Here is a 25198-nt window from a genome sequence, read left to right on the forward strand (position 1 = left end):
AATAGCGCATGAGGCTAGGTTTCATGACCTTTTTTTTCTTAAGAATTTCTCTGTATCTAGTAAATTCTACTTTCAAAACAATTTTTTCTAGTTCACTTTTGGCCTTTGAGTAGGTTTATATTGGATATACAGGTGTATTTTATTAGAATATTCTTTTCTTAGAAATAATTCTGGGCTTGAAAAGCAAATGGAATATCTAATCCACTTTACTAGTAACATGGTTTATAACAGCTATGCTTAGAAGTGTCTTCAAAACCTTATTTATATTGGGAGTCTGTTTTGAAACTCAATATATAGTGCACTGTGATAAAGTATAGGATATGAAAATTGAATATTAAAGGACAAGTCCACCCCAAAAAAAACTTGATTTGAATAAAAAGAGAAAAATTCAACAAGCATAACACTGAAAATTTCATCAAAATCGGATGTAAAATAAGAAAGTTATGGCATATTAAAGTTTCGCTTATTTTCAACAAAATAGTTATATGAACGAGCCAGTTACATGCAAATGAGAGAGTTGATGACACCACCCACTCACTATTTCTTTTGTATTTTATCATATGAAATATGAAATATTTTTATTTTCTCATCATTGTCATGTGAAATGAAGTTTCTTTCCTCCCTGAACATGTGGAATTCCATTATTTTAACATTTTGTGCTTCAGGTAAGGAGGTCCTAATCGTCAAATTCGTAAAAATTGAAAAATTGTATAATTCACACAATAAAAAACAAAAGAAATAGAGAGTGAGTGACATCATCGACTCTCTCATTTGGATGTAACTGGCTCGTTCATGTAACTATTTTGTTGAAAATAAGCGAAACTTTGAAATGTCATAACTTTCATATTTTACATCCAATTTTGATGAAATTTTCAGCATTGTGCTTGTCCGATTTTTCTCTATTGATTCAAATCAACATTTTTCTGAGGTGGACTTGACCTTTAAATTGATATTTACTTCACCCAATCATATCAGAATAATATGAGTATGTTAAAAGTCCTTGAAATACTGCAGTGATAATTGAATTACATGGTAAATCCAATGCTAAAACAGCAATGTATGTAATAACAGAAGGTATTTTTTTTAATCTATGATTGCACAAGGTGTGAATATTTTAAGATTTTTGTTTAGATATATATGATTGTACATGCCATGTAGGGTTTTAAAGTAGCACAGAATTAAAAATCTTGTGAGAATCAATCTTGTACCAGAAAAATTTACTAAAAAGGTATAAAAGGGAAAGAGGCTAATAATAAAGGGAATACTGAGATATAAGTTTTTGTGTTTCATTTTTCTATACTTTTTGAGAAAATGGCTAATTATGGTGTAAGAGGGATAGCATTGAAATGGATCAAAAGTTATTTTTCTAATAGATATCAGTTTACAGAATATAATGGGTGTACTTCATCACAATTGCTGATGGAATGCGGAATTCCGCAAGGATCAAATTTGGGCCCCCTTTTATTTCTCTTATACATAAATGATATTTGTAACTCTGCCCCTTCCTTAAAGTTTATACAGTTTGCTGATGACACTTCATTGTTTATGAGTATGTATTAGTTAATCAGTTTAATGAACAAATCAAAAAGGTATCATTGTGGCTTAAAGTTAACAAATTATCACTAAATTTAGCGAAAACAAAATGTATTCTTTTCAAAACAATACAGAGTAATAGAAAGCAAGTAATAAATGAAGTACCCCCATTATATATAGATGACACTCTTATTGAAAGAGTATCTAACATACAATTCCTAGGTAAACTATTAGATGAGAAGCTCTCATGGAAGCCTCATATTACAATGATCTCTTCTAAAATCAGCAAAACTACAGGATTACTTTCAAAACTGAAACACTATTTACCATTGAATATATTATTTACTATTTATAATTCACTAATTTTATCTTATTTGTCCTATGGCAATATCGTTTGGGCAAATTCAACCCCTTCAAAGTTGAAACCATTGCTTCTACTGCAAAAACGTTGCCTGCGTATTTGTACAAACTCGCATTATTTAGCTCATTCTAAACCTCTATTCAAACAATTAAACACATTAGATATTTATAAATTGAACACATATCAAATTGCCATTTTTGTATTCAAGTGTATCAAAGGAACTGTTTTGCCTCCTCTTGCCAACATGTTTGAAACTAATTCTATGATTCACAAATATAACACTCGAAACAGTAAAAAACTACATATCTGGAATATTGATAAGCAATATATGCAAAAAAACAGTTAGATATACAGGGCCAACAGTATGGAACTAATTACCAACTTCGATTACGGAGAATGTCTTTTTGAATACCTTCAAAAAAAATCTCAAAGTGTATCTGTTGTCATATTAATTTAATCTGAATTTAGATTTTAGCCTATAATATTAATTTAATTTTACCTGAGAGAGAGATGGGTGGGGGGTGAGGGAGTTGGGACATCGGGCAGGTGGGGATAGGGGGGCAAGACGTTTAATTCAAATACATACGCCATCTAATATTATTATTATCATTATTATATTTGTATTTTGTTAACTTTTGGACTCCTGCCATTCACAAGCTTTTTTAAAAGCTTTTTACAGGTGTTCCATTTTCAATTTATTTCTATCACAATATTAATTTACTATGCTTATGTATTTGATCTATTTTTGTATGAACATGTGTATTTCAAATGTACATATTTTGTTGTTGTTTTTTTAATGGAAAAGAATAAATGAATTGAATTGAATTGAATGGTGGGATGTGGTTTGGGAGGCATAGAAAATAGTTGGGAATAGTCATGAATTCAACAACTTATTCAAGAATGGAAGTGGAAAGTATCTTGATTTCTGCGGTACCATCACCATTTATTGTAGCTATTAGCTCAACTTGAACATCTTGCTAGATGTTGTAACCTGTTACCTGTCCTCCAGATGCCTAGTGTCACATAGGGCCACCACTGAACATCTCCACCCTGACCTGTCAGCTGCCACACCTCTGGCTTCTGTCCACGTCCTCCATCCAGTCAGGGTCCTTTCTTTTTGTACTATTTGCTGCCATGTTGTTTTGGGCTTGCCCCTTTTTCTTGCCCTCCTGGTGCCCAAGTCAATACAGTGGTGCAGACGCTTGCAGGTTATTTCCCCCTAAATGTGTGCCCAATAAATCTCTATCTTCTCAATATTGTGCTCAGTTTTTTACAGTTTCTCAGAAACTGCTTGATATTGTAGCTCATATCAATTTCCGATGCTATTTCTGTAATCTTGCAATAGGAAATTCAATGTTTAGCTCAAGGAAGCAGGTGGAAAGAAATCTAAAAGTGAAAACCAAAATTATCAGCAGCTGCTATCCTTTCCCAAGCAGGGGCCGCGGGAGCCCCCCAGACCCACCCCCCCCCCCCACTTTTTTCTTTTCTAAAGCCATGTACAAAAACATGAAAATGACCATATGATTGTGATTTTTTGCATGGTCAGCCCCCCCCCCCCCACTGAAAACCGTTCCGCGGCCCCTGCCCAGGTCCTTTCCTTTCTCATCCTTTTTTAAATTAAAGGATGTATTTCGAGGTACTTGTATTTTTATTATATACTTGTGTTTGAGTTTCATGTTCTATTTGGTATGTTTTAATTATCTTTTGTTCAATATTAAGAATATGAGAGTGAAAAATAAAATTATTTCCTTTCTCTAATACTCATAAAAAGTTCTCTTTATGCAAATCAATAAGATATTTTAGGATGACGAAAATGGTGTAGTTTAACAAAAAAATTCATTTGAAGTCAGTGCAAATTTGAGCAAGTATAAGTCTACCATCATTCAGCTTGTAAATTCTAGGTAAACACAGGCGTATTAATCCATATTCCATTTATTTATTATGTCTGCCTTGAAATCATGGCAACAGTTATTTGAATACATTTCAGGAAAATATATGATAGTAAAGACTTAAGTCAATCAGAGTCCTATGGTGTCCAGATTTCTGGTGCTTTGATTATTGTTTAAAATTGAATGCCATTGTTTCAAATTGAATGCCATTGTTTGATATAGGAGGAATGGGGACAACATATTGGAATACACACTCTGATTCAATATCCTGAATGTAATTTCATGAATTCTGTTTTCATTCAGATTATAAAAAAGGTCATAATTTTGATAAAGAAGAGTGACTAATATCTTGTTTATGTAATTGCTCTCGGTAACTTTTATGGAAATATATATCGTTAGGTGAATATATAAATCGCCTTGCTTGATTTGATAAAGATGATGACTGATATCCAAAGAGCAAATAAATTAGTACTTCGGGTTTGTATCATTCCTTTAACATTCCTTTCCCACTACCAAGGAAGTCATTGTGTGACCTGCTAGTGGACAGGTCACTCCAGTCGGAAGTAAACTAGTCATAGAAGAGATTACCAATTTCATAAATTGTCATAAAAGTCACTTATTTGTACAGGTACCATCATAAATACATTGCATAACACTTCAGGAGTCATGGTATGACACTGTGCATGGTGTATGATCATGATCACAGAGATATTGGGCGTATTGTCTCCATTGTTTAACATTAAATATGGGTGGGCATGTTATAATCTGTACATTGATTACATTTCTAATTGTATTCAGCTGTATGTCTTGAGATGCTTGCTTTGACCAAGATCGAAGTGAAGGATAATAGGGGAGGGGTTGTACCAAAGATAGACCGGTATTGAGCCCTCTCAAAAATAGACAAACTGAATAGTTTAAGTTATGAGGATAAATGATCATAGATCACTCCATAAACTGTCTAATAAATCAACATTATTGAATCTCCTGTTTATTGTGTATTCATGCAAGTGTGCCAGCTAAACTTTAGAAATAAAGAACATACTAATGAATGTTATTATCATTAATTATCAATTATTATGTGTTTGGCTTCACCTAAGCTAGGGAGGCATAGAGCGAACTGAATCACCATGACCTACAGCTCTTATTATCCCGATATAACTGATGGGGGGAGTGCAGGTGGACCACTACACGGGGGTTTCCCCTATTCTTACATGATAATGTGCGAGGGTGGTGACTCTCCTTTACACAGGGCCTCCATTTAACGTCCTATCTGAGGGATGGAATTTTTTCACTGTAACATGTGGAACCGGCGATTGTGCACATTTACAAACAACAAAATAACTAAAGTCATCTGCTCAGGGTAGGATCAAACCCACGACCTTTGGTTCGACGGGCAGATGCTTTACCGACCGAGCTAGTCGCTCTCGCTCTTATTATGTTGTTCCTCAGGTTTGATATACAATGTGAAGTTCATTTTTCATCCTCTGACATTTCTAGACAAACAGCAATCAGGGATGTACTGGGCTCCGTAACACAAAGGTTTGCGATGAATTGCAAACATGAAATAAGCGCACTGATTGCTTCTTGGTCAATATTTTAAGCAGAGCGCGCATGCAACGGTGATCTTGATTGGTCATTGGTATTTAGCAATTGATTGCAAACCTCGATAATGCTCCATGATATAAAACTTGAGATGCTTTTAGCTTCCTGCACTGTTCATCCATTAATATTACAGTGCAAGGTTATGGAGAGAGGATGTTGCTTTTTTTAGGTCATTTATTTATTCATATACATGGTCATCATCATGTTTATTTTCTTCTTTTTTAAAATTTAAATGAGAGTATATTACAGCTGAGTCATTACAGCTTCTCTGTTTTGGAACAGTAACCAAAGACTATAAATATTAACCCACTATACGGTCTATACTTCATTATCTAGATCAATATATCAAATAAATCTGTCACATTATTTCCAAACATTTAATCTACCAAATAGAGCTACCAAAATAATAATACCAAGTAAGATTTCTCAATTTTCTTGCATTTGCCTATAACTTTATTATCTTTGTGCACGAGTGTGGCCATGTTTCATTTGTATGGTACCTTTATTACTCCTCTGAAGAATTTTTTGTTTTTATTTTTCAGATTGCATTGATTATAATTGGTTTTGGAATCGGTAATTGGTTATAATGGATTATTTGTCACAAAGAAATGTGTCTAAATGTATACATGTAATATTCTTTTCCAAAGCATTGCCTCCATCTATATGATTTATTAATGTTCAGCATCTTTCATTCACATTGTGGTTTTAAAATGCCTTTTCCTTATTGAGTAAAACCAGGATGTGATGGTTGACTTCAGGTTCAATGAAGCCATTTTCAAGACTAAATTAGCCGTGGTGTCATTTTCAATTCATTGCATCTCATAAGGGTGCTTTCATCAACATGCAATATTGAGCTCTTTGGTCATTTTCAAAGTACATGTATTTGACTCTTGAATTTCCACCCCTTTACCTCTCTCCCTTTCTAGTTTCCCATCTCTTTTTTCCATCTCTCTGTCCTTTTCTCCTCTATTCCCTATTCTGGCTTTCTAGAGCAGTGGAAAATTTTGAACCAATTCTTCTCTTGCATTGCATTTATGTTTCTTCATTTGAGCCCCATTTAAATGACTGTATCTCCATTTTCCTTTAGTATTGCAGCACAGGCACTCACTTTATGTAGAGTGACTGCCTTTTTTTCTCTCAATCCCAATTAACTTGGATGGTGTCTAGCGCCATCTGTATACAGAAACATTATAATGAAGCTAATTATAATACTGGTAATTGCGCAGCATGATCAACATGACATACTCACTGCCAGTGCCCATGCATGTGCATGTAAAGGTTGTTATCAATTCTAAAAGAGTTTTTTGATGTTGGAGAATTTAAGACTAGTTTACCAACATATTTCATAAATGGTGATGGATCTAAGTCTCTTTCTTAGTAAGATACATGTAGGCCTATATGTTGGTACCATATGTTGCAGATGTCAGAGTAGGCCCTACTGACTTCAAGTCCATTGCTACAACAAGAGTTACAGCAGATATAACATGAAATCAGTATTAAGATGCATATATAGCAAGTACATAGCTCTGAGAGTTACACACTTTCTGAATGAGAACCATTGTCAACCAGTTATGTAATCTTTTTTGTTGTATTCAAAAGAATCAGGCTTCTTGGTGTTAATACATGTAAGGTTCACTACCGAATGAATGGACAAGTTGAATAGAATGTGAACACCGATATGAATCTGTGTTAAAACATGGCTACTACTCATACCTTGGTCACATTTGATCTACGGTGGCCGTACAGCGAGTCGACAACAGCCGTTTTATTAAAGGTCAAGTCCACCTCAGAAAAACGTTGATTTGAATCAATAGAGAAAAATCAGACAAGCACAATGCTGAAAATTTCATCAAAATTTGATGTAAAATAAGAAAGTTGTGACGTTTCAAAGTTTTACTTATATTCTAACAAAATAGTTATATGAACGAGCCAGTTACATCCAAATGAGAGAGTCAATGATGTCACTCACTCACTCACTCACTATTTCTTTTGTTTTTTTATTGTTTGAATTATACAATATATCAATTTTTACGAATTTGATGATTATGAGTATGACCTCCTTGGCTGAAGCACAAAATGTTAAAATAATGGAATTTTATGTGTTTAGGGAGGAATCAAACTTCATTTCACATGACAATGACGAGAAAATCAAAATATTTCATATTTCAGAGAGTCAAAAGGGGCCTAAGCTTTCGATCCTAGCAAAATCTTCTTCGGAGGCAAAATGACAAACAAATAAAGTGGAACAACCATAATATAGATCACAGACATTCAACAGCAACACTGGAAACAAGGAGACAAAAGGGGCATTAGTGAGAAGAGATGACCAATAAGGTTAATGAAGGGGATAAAAGAAAAGGAGAAGGCAGACACAAAGGGAAGTTGAGTGAGGCCAAAGAAAGACCTCAATTGGGGAGGGATTTTATATTTCATATAATAAAATATAGAAATAGTGAGTGAGTGATGTCATCAGTTCCCTCATTTGCATACCGACTGAGATGTGCATATAACTGTTTTGTGAAATGAAGCGAAACTTTAAAATGTCATAACTTTCTTATTTTTCATCCGATTTTGATGAAATTTTCAGTGTTATGCTTGTTGAATCTTTCTCTTTTTATTCAAATCAAGTTTTTGTTGGGGTGGACTAGTCCTTTAATTTCAATTCAAACCACCTATATGTAGTTGGTACAAAAAATGTTGAAACGGCCCTTTTCGACTCGCCAAAACAGCTGCCGTAGAGCAAATGTAACCCTGGTATTACTTACTATCTAGAAATGGGGGGGGGGGGTCCACCTGAAATTTTGGGAAGGAGACAGGTAAAAAATTTGGCAAGCCTAAAAAAAATTTATGATGAACCACCAACATTTTTTGACAAGCAAAAAAAAAAAAAAACAAGGATATCAAGGTAATTTTTTTTGGGAGGAAGGGTTCTCAAAAAGTTTCTCAACCAAAAAATTAGGGGAAGGGGGGACCCCGGGGGGGCCACTTACATTGACGAGTGGATACCATGCGCGACCAAAAAAAAACTCGTAAAAAGGATGTCTTTTTCACGATAGGGCATGTTACGTACGTAACGTGATAAGGGTGTCAAAAACACAAAAATAATGAAAAAAGGGTATCTATTTCGCTAAGAAAATTACGTATTTAGGGTTGAATTGCCGGGGATGATAAAATAAAATTAAAATGTTTTATAAAGGATGTCCTTTTTGCCCCAACACTTCGTGTTTAGAGTCCGATTTGCGCGAGGTGTAGAAGGTGGGTCGTACTAAACCAAAAAGGGTAAAGCCGACGGCCGAAAGGACCAACAATAAAACATTCCTGTACTTGTTTAGGGGTTCATTTCAAGGAATATTTTCCAAGAGTATCGTTTTGTTTCCAATACTTGCTAAGGGTAGGGTTTTGTTTAGGGTGCTTTTCGAGACCCCATGGTCGCGCATGGTATCCACTCGTGAATGGAAGTGGCCCCCCGGGGGGGGGGGACCGTCCCTCCCACCTCAAATTTAGGGGGAACCTCCCCGCTTCCGCCGCCTATGTTGGCAGATATCACTGGAATCACTTACTACAGAAAAGTTAGAGAAGCATTGCACATGAAAATGGTCTTGCAACTATTAAGCAAGATTAGTAATATCTATGAGCAAACTGGTCTAGACAAATATCAGAAAATTAACTTTGGCCCAACTTGACATTAAAGAAGGAGAGAGCACGAGTAGCTGTGAGCGCCCAAACTCACTTGTGTACTATTAAAAAGAAAACATAAAAAATGTACAAAATGTTAACATTTTTATATTACAGCCCCCATCTCCATATGATAGGAAAGTGATAGACCCACATAAGTGTTGAGCAATTAGGTTGTTGGCCAGCTAACACATAGAGCCATACTGTGATCAAGTATGATTTAATGCCAAATTATTGAAATAAATTTTATCGCAAACTTGACAGTTATGCATGAAAAACAAAACGAGACGAGGGTTGGATTCAAGGTGAAGGTCATTATAGTTTGAAAATATCCTAAGTAAAGTCTGAAATGATCAGACTATGCATTCCCTAGCCATTACAATGCAATGCCTGGGCTTGACCTTGTACTTATTGAACTGAGGAGAAACCCCCCACAACAAGCACATCACCTGTGCACTGCTTCATGAATTTGACAATGCAAGCTGGGAACAGGAGCGCAGGGATGACGAGATGCACACATGCAATATATACAGAGTCAAAGTCATATGTGTTTGTTTACACTGGTGGAAAAGAAATATTGCATGGAAACATGGAGGAGGATTATGGTTGATAAAAATACCTTTTATGAGCTGTCTGGAAGAATATTTGGATAAGGGCCAGGAGATAGTGAATGAACTAATCTTGGAATAGTTTCACTTGCTGACCTGAATGGTGATGGATGATACTGCCTAGTAAGTTCCACTTCTTGATTTTTATGTGGTCTGGAAGAGGCAAATTGGTGGACAAACATTGAGCATGTGCGTACTGGCACAATAGTTAGGACATGCCCTCACAGCACAGATTGACCTCCGAGGTTTACGTGTGTAACTACCACGATAATGTACCAGTTGTGTGTCCATTCTTTTGGTTCATTTGTGAAGATGGGCTTGTGTCTTCATCCTGTTCTTCTATTTAGTTCACCATGATATAGGTCTGTTGTAGACCTGGCCATATATGCCATAGGCCTATAGACTTGTTTTCAATGATCTGTCTTGTTTTATTTTATATCCAGCATCTAGAGCTGACTAGTCCGCCCCCCTTTCCCCTCCTTGTTCTTTTCTTCTCCCCAATCTATTCTGCCATTCCTTTCTTTCTCTCTTTGTTCCCCTCCCCTTTCTTTCTTTTGCATGATTTACCCTTCCTCTTCTCTTTCACCCTCTCACTATATGCTTTAGCTCTTAAAATTTTCACATTGCACTTTACTCCTACACTTTTCCTTATACCCCTTTTAGACTGGCCTCTTCAGTTTTCCCCGGCGAACTTTGCCGGCACGCATTCCTCACTTCCCTGGCGAAGAGAAAAATGTACCCTTTCGCACTGACATCTCTTCCTCGGCGAAAGTCGACGGGTGATTTGCTTTGAGGGAAGTAATTGCAAATAAAAGCGCGCGTTTTTTATTTGAATTTTAATTGTACTATTCCCTTAATAATTGCAGATACGTAATTAATTTAATCAGTGTTTTTTTATAGATGACGGCAGGTAGACACTTCTCAGCAGCTTCTGCTAATCAGCTCACTCGGCATGTACATGCAGAATTAGAGCAAATTAAATGAATATTTCAAAAATTGCTTCTTACCGATTACAAAAAGGTGTAAAAAAAATTACAACATAATCTAGAAATATTAGAAGCAAAACAAAAAAAAAAGAATCAAAGTATTTTGATATATTGAGCACATTTTCAGTATGTAAGTAACACTTTTATAATAATAAATTTCGGCAAACTTCGCCGGGGAAAAGCGCAATATGAAAGGGGTATTAGATTGAAGAAGTATTCCCCTTCAAGTTCATGAGTTTTGGCTCATGAATTTAATCACGATTACATGTATTTTCAGTTTCTACTTTCTAGTTCCTTGAAATATGTAAAACTCGCAGTTTTTGTTGATAATGAACTTGATGACACTACCACCATGGCCATGTCTATACAAGAAATTGAATCTTGTACTGTCTGTATCTTGAAGACTACTTGCCAGATACTATAAATAGACACAGAGATGATTTATGATTGGTGTATTTTACTGGAGTGTCTGAAGAGGAGAAAGTGTAAACAAGCAATCTTCTGCCAGACAGACTTCAACAAGGGAAAAAGGAATGAAAGAATTTCAATTGTTTAGCTGCATGACCTATTTTTACTAAACTTCCCTGCCAGCTATGCAAGACATACTATGTAGGCCTATAGTAGAAGTAAACATTTTCAATTATTGTTCAATATCAATGGATGCTACATAAACTTGGAATATGGATTTTGATTTGAATTGTCAACAATTTTCGCTCGGGTTTTTACATCACATGCCATGTAGGTCCCACTAAACAAACTTTTATTTCATTTTTTTATGTGGAAAATATCAGCATACACTTGGTGGCTGTAAGTTCATTGTTTCTTGTAGGTCTGACTGATAAAAATCATGGAAAATACCATTTTCAGACAATAATCCATTTCAGCAGCAAGTTTAAGGCATTTGCAATAGACCAGAGCACTATGTTTAGTTACCTTGATTATACAAACTTGTGTAAGCCTATATACTTTTTCTATAGAAATCATACTGTACTTATGCCTGAATACAGTCATGTGACTTCATCTACTTTACATTGTGAAATGCTACAGCTGTGTATCCTGCACATAAGGAGAATGGATCAAATAATATATTTGACCTATATCCATGACCTTATTCATTGCACCATGGACTTATTTGTAATACATGTGATCTAGGTCCATGATTAGTCTGATGTGCAAACCCTTCACTGGAGTTAAGGGTCTGAATGTGCAGCCTACTCATGCCTTGAATTGAAACAGCAAGATTTGTATGTGCTAGTCTTTGCATGGAGACACACTTATTGGTCAAAGTTTCAATCAGGGTCTGTGCCTGCAGACTAGTCCATGATTGCACAAATATCATGCATTCACATGAAGCTTTCAGACTAATACCGTGTTTACACAGTGACACGGCTCGGGGGTTTGACACGCGAGCCGTGCTCAACACGGCAATTTTATGCTGTGTAAACGCGATCAGTGTGATCCGCGAGCCGTGTCGAACACGGCTTTTTTGATCCGCCAAAATCGTAGGTTTCAACCCGCGAGCCGAGTCAGACTCAGCAATTTTTTCGTGTGTAAACAGAAAGCCGTGTCGAACTCTCTTGACCAGGTCACTGCGCGCGCTTTCACTTTTGGCATTGTTGTTGTTCGCACGGACAAGATTTGATTCCGGCGGTGAATTTCCCGCGTTTAATTTGCGACGTCATAATTCTTCTTCCATTCGAGATCCGCGAGCCGTGTTGAACTCGCCTTTTTATATGTACGTATAAACGCGATCTCTGATCCCTTCTTCGCAGTGTTCAACCCGGCTCGCGGATTCAACACCCGAGCCGAGTCAATGTGTAAACACGGTAATAGTGAAGTCAGACTTTAGCCCTAGACCTCTTTCCAATTTTCTCAAATGCATATATTATATATGTAGGCCTTAACTTAAACTATTATCAGGAACTTTGACATGTGAGCTTCTCCTGAATTTTGATAAATTCTGCAAGTGGTGGTCACTATTCTAGTTTTCATAGTAAAAACATATGAACCTTACAGCAATTTAAATGGTTTAAACAAGTGTTTAAAATCATATACAACACAATTTTATTTTGATATATAATTTTCAATAAATTAAGCATGGTTCCATAAACATAAACAAGGTTAATATATATAGTAAACAGTGTTCTATAAAAAAAAATAAACAGGGTTTTCACCGTGGATGAGGAGAGAGTATTCATTGAGTGAAAATGATGTGGATGATCTGAAACAATGATTTGTTTTATTGGATAGATTTTGTTAACGTTTATGATGGTCAGGATCCTGACGAAGTAAAAGTAACTGCATATGGTATAAAAGTGTGGAATTGTCTGATAATTTAAGATATTGTTCCTAATCTTTTGGTCTTTCTGATATGTGTTCTATGTGCTTTGAATAGCAGAATAAAAATATCAAGGAAAATCCTTGATATAAAATTAATTTTTATATAGAATCTACAGATAAAATATTTTTATGATGCTTATGAGAAATTGGAATAATACTTAAATATACTTTATAGTTATAAAATTTTACTGAAGCAATAAGCAGGCTTTATTGCATCAAACAGCTTTAAACTTACCTTATGCATTAAGACTAGAAATTATGTAAAACCCTCATTAAATATATTACTGAAATTATCATTTTGTCCTAAAAATGGTAGATGGTGGTTCATGGTAAGTTCATGATCAACAGATGTCAATGTTGGCCAATACACTTTATTTATAGGGACAAGAAATACCATCATTCAATAAAAACTTTATGAATTTAATCATCATATGATTTTATTACCAGAATTGTACTATTGACCCTGAGTGGTGCTGACCCAAATGTTGTATTCACATTCAAATATTGTACTTGTTGCACATGGTAGAATGTGGGCAATTTGGGCATAATGAATTTGCATTTCAGTAATTGCAAAATGATAATGTATTGCTAATCTGATCATTATAGATAAATTATTCATTATAAATTCATTATCATTCTACACACACTTACAAAGTCAAATGTAATCAGGTTGTAAAATATTAGCAAAGGGGCAACTTATTACTCTCTATAAATCTACTCATTGGTCATTTATTCTATTGTTCCCATAATAAACTGGAATTAAGACAGACAACATATAATTTGAACTCTTTCTGTCCTCATTTATTGTCATCATAAATTTCAAAGTCCAAAGTCATAATTACGAACTCGACTAGGGTATTTTTTTTTTATAAACCCCAATAAAGATGTCACATATCATAAAATATTGTTGTATAGCTGCTGTTTGCAATTTATTGTTTGTTTTCAAGATATGAAGCTCACGTAAGCACTTGTCTTTCCCAAACAGCCCACATAAAAGTGGTAAATCGTACATTGTTAGTAAAACTTCAATGGACATGAAATAATGTTTTCACCCTGACAAGGAAGAAAGTGTGAAATCTTTGTGTTTTAGAAAAGATTGTGCTTGTACTTCAGTTGCAAAAGAACAGATACTGTGAAGAAATAGAGGTTATTTTTACTTCTTTAATGTCAATGAGCACCGAAGATCCTAGTCATCTATTTGTATGATGTCGTTCTCCGTAAGGTTATCTTCGTTATCGAATGAAACCAGAGGCTGTTGGATCTATTATTTTACCTTGTTTGAGGCCACATGATGTGATGTGATTTCCGTGAATTACAATTTAAGATTCTAGACTTATTCCAGAGACTTCTTGAGAATGTCAAGTGTTCTGATAGACTACTTCACCCCGGGACCTCTCCTCCCATCTCTTCTTTCTCTTCAACTTGACAGTTTACGGAAGAAATCAAGACCCCATGACCCCACCCGCCATGTCCAGCTGGCTCTGGATAGCGTGAAGGAGGAGGGAACTCCCCCAACGCCAAGAAAATACAAGAAACGAGAGGATGGGCGGCCAAGGGTCCAGATACGGATCGGGGATGATGAAGAATCTGATGAGGAAGGGGACAAGGTGGACTGTGGAAGCGACGACCCAAACGAGAATGGTGAGTACAACACAAATAGAATGTCAGGTATGTAATATGTTTTTGTAGAATTATTTCTTCAAGGAACAGGCATAAACTTCTTTTTTTAACATGAAGAAAAATTGGTTATTTGATAGGTACTAAATACAAAATATAACAGTAAAGCAATTAAAGTGTTAATAGGAGTTAGTCCTGCTAAGATATTGTCTTTGTATTGTTTGGTAATGTATTACTTCATTCATTTGGTGGTTGCAATACACCCCCTACCCATGTTAATTTGTCAAGAAATAATCTTTTGGCTATAGGAGGTTTACCTATTTCTTTTGCCTCTGAATGAATGCAGGTACACAATGCACATCTGAATATATGGGAAGCTTTGTTATGGTATTTTCCTTGAGCCAAGTGAACATGATACAATACCATTCATAACCAGTGAAGTGAAACCCCGGAGTGAAACCATTCCTAAATGTGCAGTGTAGTTTAGTCTGTAAATCAGTACACCGTTCTCAATTGAATAAAAGGTCTCCAAGGAGCTTATCACCTCTGTACATGGGAAACTTACAATATTGTGATGCAGTAAAGCATATCAGTGGAGTGTTTTTATCTCTTTGTGTTTGAGGGGATTTTGCAAGTATATGTAGTCACCTCATTAATGGAACTTTGAGAGTTTTAATTAGCGGATACATGTATGTTTAGGTTTTGCAGAACTGGTGTTGAAAGTCTATGTATATAGTACCAAACCTACCAGTTCGTCATTGAATTTGCTAATCAGCATTTGTTTGCGCTTTAAATGGTTTGATTAAAGTTGCTGGTACTCATATGTTCTGTGAATCATTTAACCTGTGGAAGTAACTTGCTGTGTTGTTTGAGTACACTGTTTGATGGTTGTACATACTAAATGATTTTGTTATGTGACCAAATGCAGTGTTTGTAGTGAGCTTTGCACTGGGATTTAACTGTGGACCGGAATAAGTGTACATCTAGATTTTAGTTCTGATTGAATTCTCATTGTAACTCTGGTTTTCATCACAAGGAAGAAGCTAGTACATCCTGTAATATCTCAATTAGATTTTCTAATTGTCTACAGTATAGAAGGGTTTTTCCAGTGATATTTGTTCCATTTAGTCAGTTTTTAGTGGAATCCATCCAGGACCAATACATGAGTGGTATAGAGAATATAACGGAACTAAACCATATAAGCAATACCCGTAGCTGGATATAATTTAGAATGAAAATGGTTATAGCATTGGACTTGTATCTTCAAGGTACAAATTGAATGCCAAAGAATTGATTCAATAGTTTCCATGGGCTGTGAGTTGGGATATATCTTCCTAACTGCTTGAAGGATGCAAGGATAAAAGTGGTGGTAAAAAACATGATCAGAAACTGCTTAGAGCATTGGATAACTTAAGCCCGACTGAGTTTTATCATTCCTTTGACATCACAACAATAGTGTATCCTTGATGGACTACTACATGTAAATCCAGTGAATATGCCTCAGTGTGTATAACTCTGAATTAGAATGAGCAAAGAGAAAAATAAACAAAAACTCCCAGAGAAAGATGGCAGATATGGTTCCAAGCATCAGGAAGGGAATGAACTGAAGCAACGTAAGTCATCAATTTCAGGATAGGTTCTATGTAATCCTTCAGCACTCTCAGATGTATATGTCTGCCACTTGTTCACTGCTACCATCCTGCCTGTGGAGAATCTACAGGTAGGACTATGGTATGCCAATGCTTTATTGAGCACACACTTTAAAAATCATTAAAATATCACTCTTGTGACCAAAATTACTAATTTCCATACAGTTGCAATTTATTTTTCATTAGTAGGTCTAACTAGTAACTTGGGAATAATTTTTTTATTCACCAGAGCGCTCAAAAACTTGAATTTTGAGCATATTTTTGTGTACGCCCTCTATTGGTGGAAAGTAATATGGCAAGAAAATTTTCTTTTTCAATCTCTATTTTTAATTAAGAAAAAAATAATGAAAAAAAATTAAATTTATATAAGAGCCAAGTTATATGATGAATAGCTGTAATGAAAACTGACAGTGTAAGAAAATCAAGCATTAGTCCCATAAAAAAAGAGAAAATAAGCCAAACATTGCCACCCTTATTTTGTCACACATGGAGATGTAACTGAGAACAAGGTTATATCATAACCTTGTTCATTGAATGAGTGATGTCTGCCTATGCCATTTACATCTCCCTTGAACTTAGTTACTGTTTTGTAACATGCCTCCCACGGTTTTCCGTAACAGTCTTGCAAAGTAGATGGATACATCACGATTATTGAAGTAAATCATGAAAGTACTTACCTGTGAGATAATCGTATGTATCCATCTACTATCCCACCCTCTGTATCCTTGCCTTCCATAGCAACATGTCACTTTTGCAAGTGCTCAGAGGAGGTTCAACGTGCGTGTTAATATATGGATGTGAGCAGAAGCGTAAGTGGTCATTGGTTCACCGGGAGATGGTGCGATTGCGCAATAATCTGTGAACGTACATAAAAGCGAGGATAGTCTATGAAACATGAACTAGCAAAAGTAGAAGGATACGTAAATAAGAAAATCAGGTAACTATACACAACAAAAAAAGTAAGTCCCCCCTAAACAAACATCAATAATTTCCGAACCAATGCGAGTTTTTGATATATTTTTACATGAACGTGTAGGTAATTTTATAAGCCACCCTCTGAGTAAATTTTGTGGACGTATCTTACGACATGCTTCAGTGAGCACCGTCAGAAGGTAAAAATGTCACTTTTCAAAAGTCACAAGCAAAATATCATGATTTTGATTCCATTTTATTGGAACTAATTCCACATTCTCATCATGAAAAATAGTCAGAAGGCTTGTAAAAGGTACTTTCTAAAAGACGATACAACTTTTTTAGCTAAATTTCACGGTTGAATAAACTCAAGTCCAAATTTGCTATAAATGGATTTTTACACATTTCTATCAATAAAACTGCTATTATATGATGACAGTTATTTTTGGGAAGACTATATTCAATAATATTCATCGTTTCACAGTTCAATGAACATTTATTGGAAACAAAAAATGCGATTTTCAAATATCGTAGGCAAGTATTGCTTCATTTTGGTTACTGAAAATGATCTTTTCTCAACTTTTTTGTTATGTTCATGACCAATTAACATGCTTCAATGATTCAAAGGTGTCAAATTAAACATTTACGCTTGAATGAACATGTGGAATGTGATTAGCTCTTTTTTACGTTATTGGAAAAAATGCAGTTTGTAACTATGGATATCTGTCACAAAACTCCTTGCACAGTTCATTTGATTTGATTTTCATGAAAATCCCGATGTTTAATGCATCAGTGAGCACACAATATTCGAAAATTATGCAAATGAGAAGAAAGTTCAAGGCCTTGGCCCCACTCTGTACCGTATCGAATGGTTATTTTGGTGTGCACACCTTTTGGATAGTGTGACTCTGAAGCCATGTGCGAAGTTTCATGAAATAACTGTTGGCAGAAGTAACAAAAACCGTCCATGAAACAAACCCTCATTTCATATTTGTTAAAATTTTGACTTCCTCTCTCATAGACTTGTGTACATTATGGGTGCCTATGTTTAGGCATACGTAATCCCTTATTCAATATGGTGGAACTTTTTTTCAAGGCTGTCTTTAGCAATGTCGTTTGGCAGTAATGTTTATAAACCTATGGGCATAATTCTGTGCAAAAATGAAATCAATTTTATTAATTTATGGATGAGTGAGCATGCATCAAAGTGGGAAAATTTGTATTTTCAATGTCACAGACTCATTTTAAAGGGTAATAAAGTGAATATTGGGGGCAAATTTGGTTTAAAATGTGTCTTTAATTGCTGTTGTTTTATCATCAATCATTTCTATCACCAAACACTTTCCGAACTTTAACCATTTTCATGGTTGAGTGAGCACATTTGAAAACTTAGGAATGAATACTCTTTATACTGCATAAATGTATTCTTTTCCTAACAATTTCTTAGGATCAGTTGAATGTATGGACAGATCAGTGGTGGATCAAGAATTTTAAATGGGGGACGGGCCTATAATCGGGGGAGCCATCAACTTTTTTCAAATTTTAACATGATCTACAAGTTGTAGAAGATACTAACAAAAACCCCTATGATATGTCACAATACAGGGGCCGCAGAGCAGTTTTCAAAGGGGGGTGACCATGCCAAAAATAACAATCGTATTACATTTTTGTACTTGCTTATGGAAAATTGGGGGGCCCCCAGCCCCCCCCCCCCCCCCCCCCCCCGCCCCCCCCGCTTCCACGGCCCCTGCAATACATCGTGCTCACTCAACCATGAACATACGATATCAAAATTTGGTCTGAAGTGCTTAAATGATGGATAGTAAAACAGTATAACACCATAAAATTCACCTAAAAACAACTTTTGCCCAACTTTGTAATTGCACAATCTGAAAAACGACTCTTGTGACTTTAAAAAATTGTCATTTTAATTCAATCTTTAATTACTCATGCATGACTCAGCTGATCAATCTCATTTTTCCCCACGAGTTGCTTAATGAGTGTAGAAAACCACCCATGAAATATCATATCTCAAAATAATTCGGTTCAAAAGTTACAGCAATTTGATTTAGGGGGGACTTACTTTTTTTGTTGTGTATATTTTCATGATTTCAGAAAGCATAACCATGCTCCAGTCACTTATAGGGAAAGAGCTTATGAAATAAAAAGGAAATGGATTCTGTCTATCTTAGCTTTAACTTTTTTTCAGGCTTTATTGAGGAAGTAGGGAAATTATACAGAAATCAATTTTTCAGAATTGCATATTGGAAATGGACTTCATTAGTATGCTTGGCACACAGACACGGGCACAACGTGAGATTTACATTGTTCATGAAGCATCATGCTAGCATACAAATGTACGCAAGAAAAATATATTCATCTTTGTAAGAAGCCCAGAATGATGTACATGTCATCAGGAAGAAAATGTTTTTGTCTTTTCGGCAATGAGGGAATCAGAAGGTAGAGTATACTACAGAACATTGAAGTGCATGTGATAATAAACTAATGGGTCTAGACAACATTTTATTCTTGGTACTGGTGAACAAAATGTGTGACTATCATATTCAACTTGGGGTTTTCTTTGGGCCTGCCATATCTTAATTGGTTCGTACTCGTCCCCTTTACATATATATATATATATATATATATATATATGGCCTGTGTCATTTTTATATTCATGTATTTTACTTTGGGATCGAATATTGTGTTTAATTTAGGCAAGAGGTATCTTGTAACTCTGGATATCAAAGGTTACCTTACCATTGTTCACCCATGGTCTGCTAAAAATAGGAAGGAACTAATTCAAAATATTGTCATGAATATGTATTCTGGAGGGGGGGGGGCAATGTTTGATGTAGTTGTGTGTTCATGTTCCATTCTCTGTTCAACAGAGTTTTTTAGTATCATTTCTTTTAATGCTGTAATCACATGTAGATTCTATCAGACTATCAGATTCTATCAAACTCAAAGTAAAGTTTCAAATATAGTATTGTATTCCGGTGTTTTGTAAAAGAATGAATCAGAAAATCTATTATTGTTTCATGGAAAAGAGTATATTAGTCATTTTGAAGGGAGAAGGAAATGATGGAAAAGCATATCTATTGTGTGGGAGATTGTGTTTGTTATTTCATGGACAGTTAGTTGTTTTTGATACTATGTATGTTTGAAATCAGACTCAAATCGAAACCCCACCAGGACCGGTTTCCTGTACGTCTCCTTGCTGAGAGGAAATCGTTATGCAACTTTGACAATAAAGCAAGTTTACAAATGATAGTCATTTTGACTTCTGTGGAAGGACAATAAACAGGCTAGTTCATTATTAGATATTTTATTTCACCATTGGTTATCCAAAGAGCAATACATGTTTGTAGGTATAAGATGGGTGTTTGACTAGAAGGAGACAGTTTAACAGTAGATTATTCTCTCTTGGAACACTAGATAGGACGAGGATGAGACGACGGTTGCGCTCGGCCGAAGAAGGTATATTCTTGAAAAGATATTAAAGAGAAATACCAGTAGTTGCAGTAAACACTTATTTCATGAGAAAGTCTAAAACAAGGCTTAATTGTCAGTATATCATCGAGGATCTAGATCTGGTACAGTTACAGAAACCAAACTTTGTGAAATCTTGAAATCTACGCTGAAAAATGTTCACGCTGAAGATCACTAACACAGATAAGCGCACGTGGGGCAGTGTATAATTATTGCTTTGAGTGTCGGGCCCGACGCTTATTTGCTGATTTTTCAGCGATTACACAATTTCTTCCAGAATCCTTTGGCACACTTTGGTGGTCATTTTATTGGATTCTGTACGAACTCATTTTGATATCGTTACCAAAACTGGCATTTACCTTTAACCTGTTGTTCACAGGAAAGGGGTGTTTCCCAGATTTAGCCTTAAGGATCAAGTGAACGACAAGTGTAGTCTGATCAAGTCGTTGGAAACCAAGTTCAACTGTCATGATCTGCAAGTGATACAACATGTCTTTGCTTTCTTTACTTGATGTGTTGTGTTGAATGCACATGTTGAAAGCATTATATCCAGACAAATTTGCCCTATTTTCAGTGGAAGCTTTTTTGTGAAGTGAAAAAATGAACAAAAGCTACAATGTTTGATTTTGATCTTCACCCAGTGGCTCTTTTGTGTTGTTGGTGGTTACATGATAAGTTCAATTATGAGGGGTGACTGCACTCCTGGTTAGACGATTCTCAACACAAACAATTTTTTTAACGAATATGTAAAGGGAAAAAATCTTGGATACCACACCATGGTTATGTAGGGTTACATGTAACTCCCTCACTTATGGGAACCAGCTGTATTTGTTGTCTGTAAAAAAAATCATTTTCTCCCTAGAATTAAACAACTTGTTCAACTGCATTGTAAAAAAAAATCTGTTTATGATATGTGTTATTGAATATAAAAACCTCTGATAGATTCTTATTTTCTTATGAACAAGGACTATGATCAAACAGATCTTTATTTCATTGATATGGTGGCACTCAGACTCCAGTCCAGATTTCTCTAATTAGAACTTGAGCAATTGAAGTGTTAAACACAGACTCAGCAATCCTCAAAGCCTCCCACCCGCGGTTTTGGAATCCGTCTCCCCTAAGCCACCTCTTGGCTGCTACCCAGCAGCCTTGCGCTACTGCAATAGTAGACCATGAACGTTTGTGGCCCAAGAAGGAACGAAAATGAAATGTTCAAACGTGAACCCAGGGTTTACCGACAGTCGTACATTTGATGTACTGACGGAGCAATATCACAACTTTAATTTAAGTTGCTCTGCTCTCAAGCTCTGTGATGTTTTACCACCAGCTCCATGCCTTATCCCTTAATTCTCGGTGGATAGAAGGCGAATCGTCGGCATCTTATGCGGCTGGTCGAGAATTAAATTTCTACTACACATGCTTAACCAAATTATTTCCAAACAACCCCCTAAACTAGTTTTCACAGGCTTTATTTACGTATTTTGGCCCTGAAACAAGTCGCCAGAATATGAACCCGGGGAAAAGCTTAGGGGAAAACAACCCGTCCACTCATGGTCTAATACCATTCATTAAACAGCCATGTGGTCCAATAATCACTTCGTCTAATCACCAGTTCTCTGACCATTTCGTCTTATAACCAATTGGTCTACCACCCATTTTCTTTTCATTCATTTTGCCCAATTAACACTTAGTCCAATTAGACCAATGGTATTTGGACTATTTGCTATTTTTTCAACTGGCTATTAGACGAAATTGTGGTCGGACGAAATGGCATTTAGACCATGAGGATAGTGGACAAACTGATGGTAGACCAAATGATAGTAGACGAGTTGGCAATTGGACGAAATGGCATTAGACCAATCTGAAATAAATTGATTTACTGATAAATTCAAGAAGAGTTACGAGAGTTTGTGTATTGTATTATTTAACTACTATTATTCTGTGTAATTGTTGCCTTTTGGAGGGCAGACATTGAAATAATAGATTGATATATATGATATACTAAGTTCACTATGCATGTTCTTGCAATAATTTCACTGTTTGTTTTTACTTGTAGGCTACAGTGGAAGGAGGAAAGGGAATGTTAATGTTACGCAAGAGAAATTTCCCATCAATACCAAGAGAGCACATGAACCCCATGAGGTAAGATTTATGTCCTTCCAATCTGATGTTAGTTCGACATTTTGGAATGAAAGACCTGTATAATTCATTCAGGCTTAGCAGTTCCATGGCGGTGTGTACAAAAAATGAATTAACAGTATTTTGATTTTGATGAAGCACCACATTAAATGTAGAGACATTGGGATTTTTATTGTCCGAAGTCAAAGTATCTGAAATTGTTGGAGACAAGACATTAAAAAAAAATAATACAGAATCTGAGGTAATTGTTTGATTGTAACTTTATCAAGACTTTCTGACTCAGGGGCCTTGGTAGCATGTACAAAAATGACCATATGATTGTGATTTTTTTTGCATGGTCAGTCCCCCCCCCCCCCATTCGAAAACCGTTCCACGGCCCCTGTGGTTGTCCACATTTCTTAAACACATTTCATTAGAATTCAATTTGATAAATAATCACAGACTTATCCCAAATAATAATGAATTTTGATCACATAACTGACATTGCAATTATATATATTTCTTTGTAGCTCTTTGTACAGCTTGACTCATGGCAGTACAACCAGAATCAGTCTGAAGAAGGGTTTGTAGAGAAGATATGGAAAGAGACTGCAAGATGGATCAAGTTTGAGGAAGATTGGGAGCCTGGATCAGAGAGATGGGGTAAACCTCATGTAGCATCACTTACATTCAATAGCTTGCCACAGCTAAGGAAGGGGCTTGAAAATGGTAGGTGCACTCACCTTTGTTCACTTCGGTGTGTTGTGAAAGTGAATGGTGCCATTATTATAGGCTTTTGAATAGACTTTTAAAACCCAACACTAACATCCTAGGAAGTTGTGTGTGCAATATGTACTACTGGAGCGTTGTGGCCCAGTGGATTAGTCTTCGGACTTTGAAGAAGCGGGTATTGGGTTCGAATCCCAGCCATGGTGTAATTTCCTTCAGCAAGAAACTGATCCACAATGTGCTGCACTCAACCCAGGTGAGGTAAATGGGTACCGGCAGGGAGTAATTCCTTGAAAAGCTGTGTGCGCTATGAACGCCTAGCTTAGCCTGGTAATACAGGAGCGCCATGAGCACCTAACAAGGTGGTATTATGTGCGCAATATAAATATCCTATATTATATATATTATTACTGATTGAAACAACATCTCTTGGAATAAAATTATACAGCTGTACACACTGTTCAAACAATCTATTTTGCACATGGATGTAATTAATCGACAATCTAAACACTGCATTTTAAAAAAGAGAAATGCATTCATTTCAATTGAATATTAGTTGTAAATGCCTATTATTATTATTATTGTGAATTGGCAACCCTAGAACAAGCAAGTTTGCAAGTTAATTTCTCTTTAGATTCTGAGGGATTTCTCTGATTAGTATCTTTAATAAAGTTTATAACGACTTAAATGGATGAAAGAGATTCTGCTACATGAAATGCTAAGTTCATAACCAATTAATGATTGGAGATGGATATTGTGTTTTGTTTAGGCCTGATGCTTCTTGATTGTCAGAGGACTACCTTACAAGGCATCTTTGATGCTATACTAGATGGGCTTGAAGAAGAACATAACATGGGAAGGAATGATCGTATGCTTATCTCAAAGATGCTCAGGGCTAGCGCTGGAAGGTTAGTAAATCCATTAACTCTTTCCTATAGTAACCTGAAAAATGGGAGTATTTGCTTGTCAATACAGTGTTCATGAATCTTGAAAATAGAACATTGTACCAAATCAACATTCTTAACTTGATCTGAGTATATGTTGTTTTATTTATGAAAATTGATCCTTTTTGTCTCACCTGCGAAGCAAAGTGAGACTATAGGCGCCGCTTTTCCGACGGCGGCGGCGGCGTCAACATCAAATCTTAACCTGAGGTTAAGTTTTTGAAATGACGTCATAACTTAGAAAGTATATGGACCTAGTTAATAAAACTTGGCCATAAGGTTGATCAAGTATTACTGAACATCCTATTAGAGTTTCATGTCACATGACCAAGGTCAAAGGTCATTTAGGGTCAATGAACTTAGACCATGTTGGAGGAATCAACATCGAAATCTTAACCTGAGGTTAAGTTTTTGAAATGACGTCATAACTTAGAAAGTATATGGACCTAGTTCATGAAACTTGGACATAAGGTTAATCAAGTATCACTGAACATCCTGCATGAGTTTCACGTCACATGACCAAGGTCAAAGGTCATTTAGGGTCAATGAACTTTGGCCGAATTGGGGATATCTGTTGAATTCCCATCATAACTTTGAAAGTTTATGGATCTGATTCATGAAACTTGGACATAATAGTAATCAAGCATCACTGAAAATTTTGTGCAAGTTTCAGGTCTCATGATTAAGGTCAAAGGTCATTTAGGGTCAATGAACTTTGGCCGAATCGGGGGTATCTGTTGAAT

At 35.9% G+C, this 25198-nt stretch overlaps 1 protein-coding gene across 1 annotated transcript in view; it reads left to right on the forward strand.

Moving 5' to 3' along the window:
- LOC121429523 (anion exchange protein 3-like) overlaps positions 1 to 25198 on the forward strand; it is a 58796-nt gene that overhangs the window by 20324 nt on the left and 13274 nt on the right. Inside the window, exons 4-7 of the mRNA XM_041626585.1 lie at positions 14424 to 14635; positions 22721 to 22806; positions 23313 to 23511; positions 24281 to 24419. Of these exons, the coding sequence (XP_041482519.1) occupies positions 14424 to 14635; positions 22721 to 22806; positions 23313 to 23511; positions 24281 to 24419 (636 nt within the window). The remainder of the gene's footprint in view (positions 1 to 14423; positions 14636 to 22720; positions 22807 to 23312; positions 23512 to 24280; positions 24420 to 25198) is intronic.

The sequence above is a fragment of the Lytechinus variegatus genome, chromosome 1 (genome assembly GCF_018143015.1).
Source record: "Lytechinus variegatus isolate NC3 chromosome 1, Lvar_3.0, whole genome shotgun sequence".
NCBI classification, from domain to species: Eukaryota; Metazoa; Echinodermata; class Echinoidea; order Temnopleuroida; family Toxopneustidae; genus Lytechinus; species Lytechinus variegatus.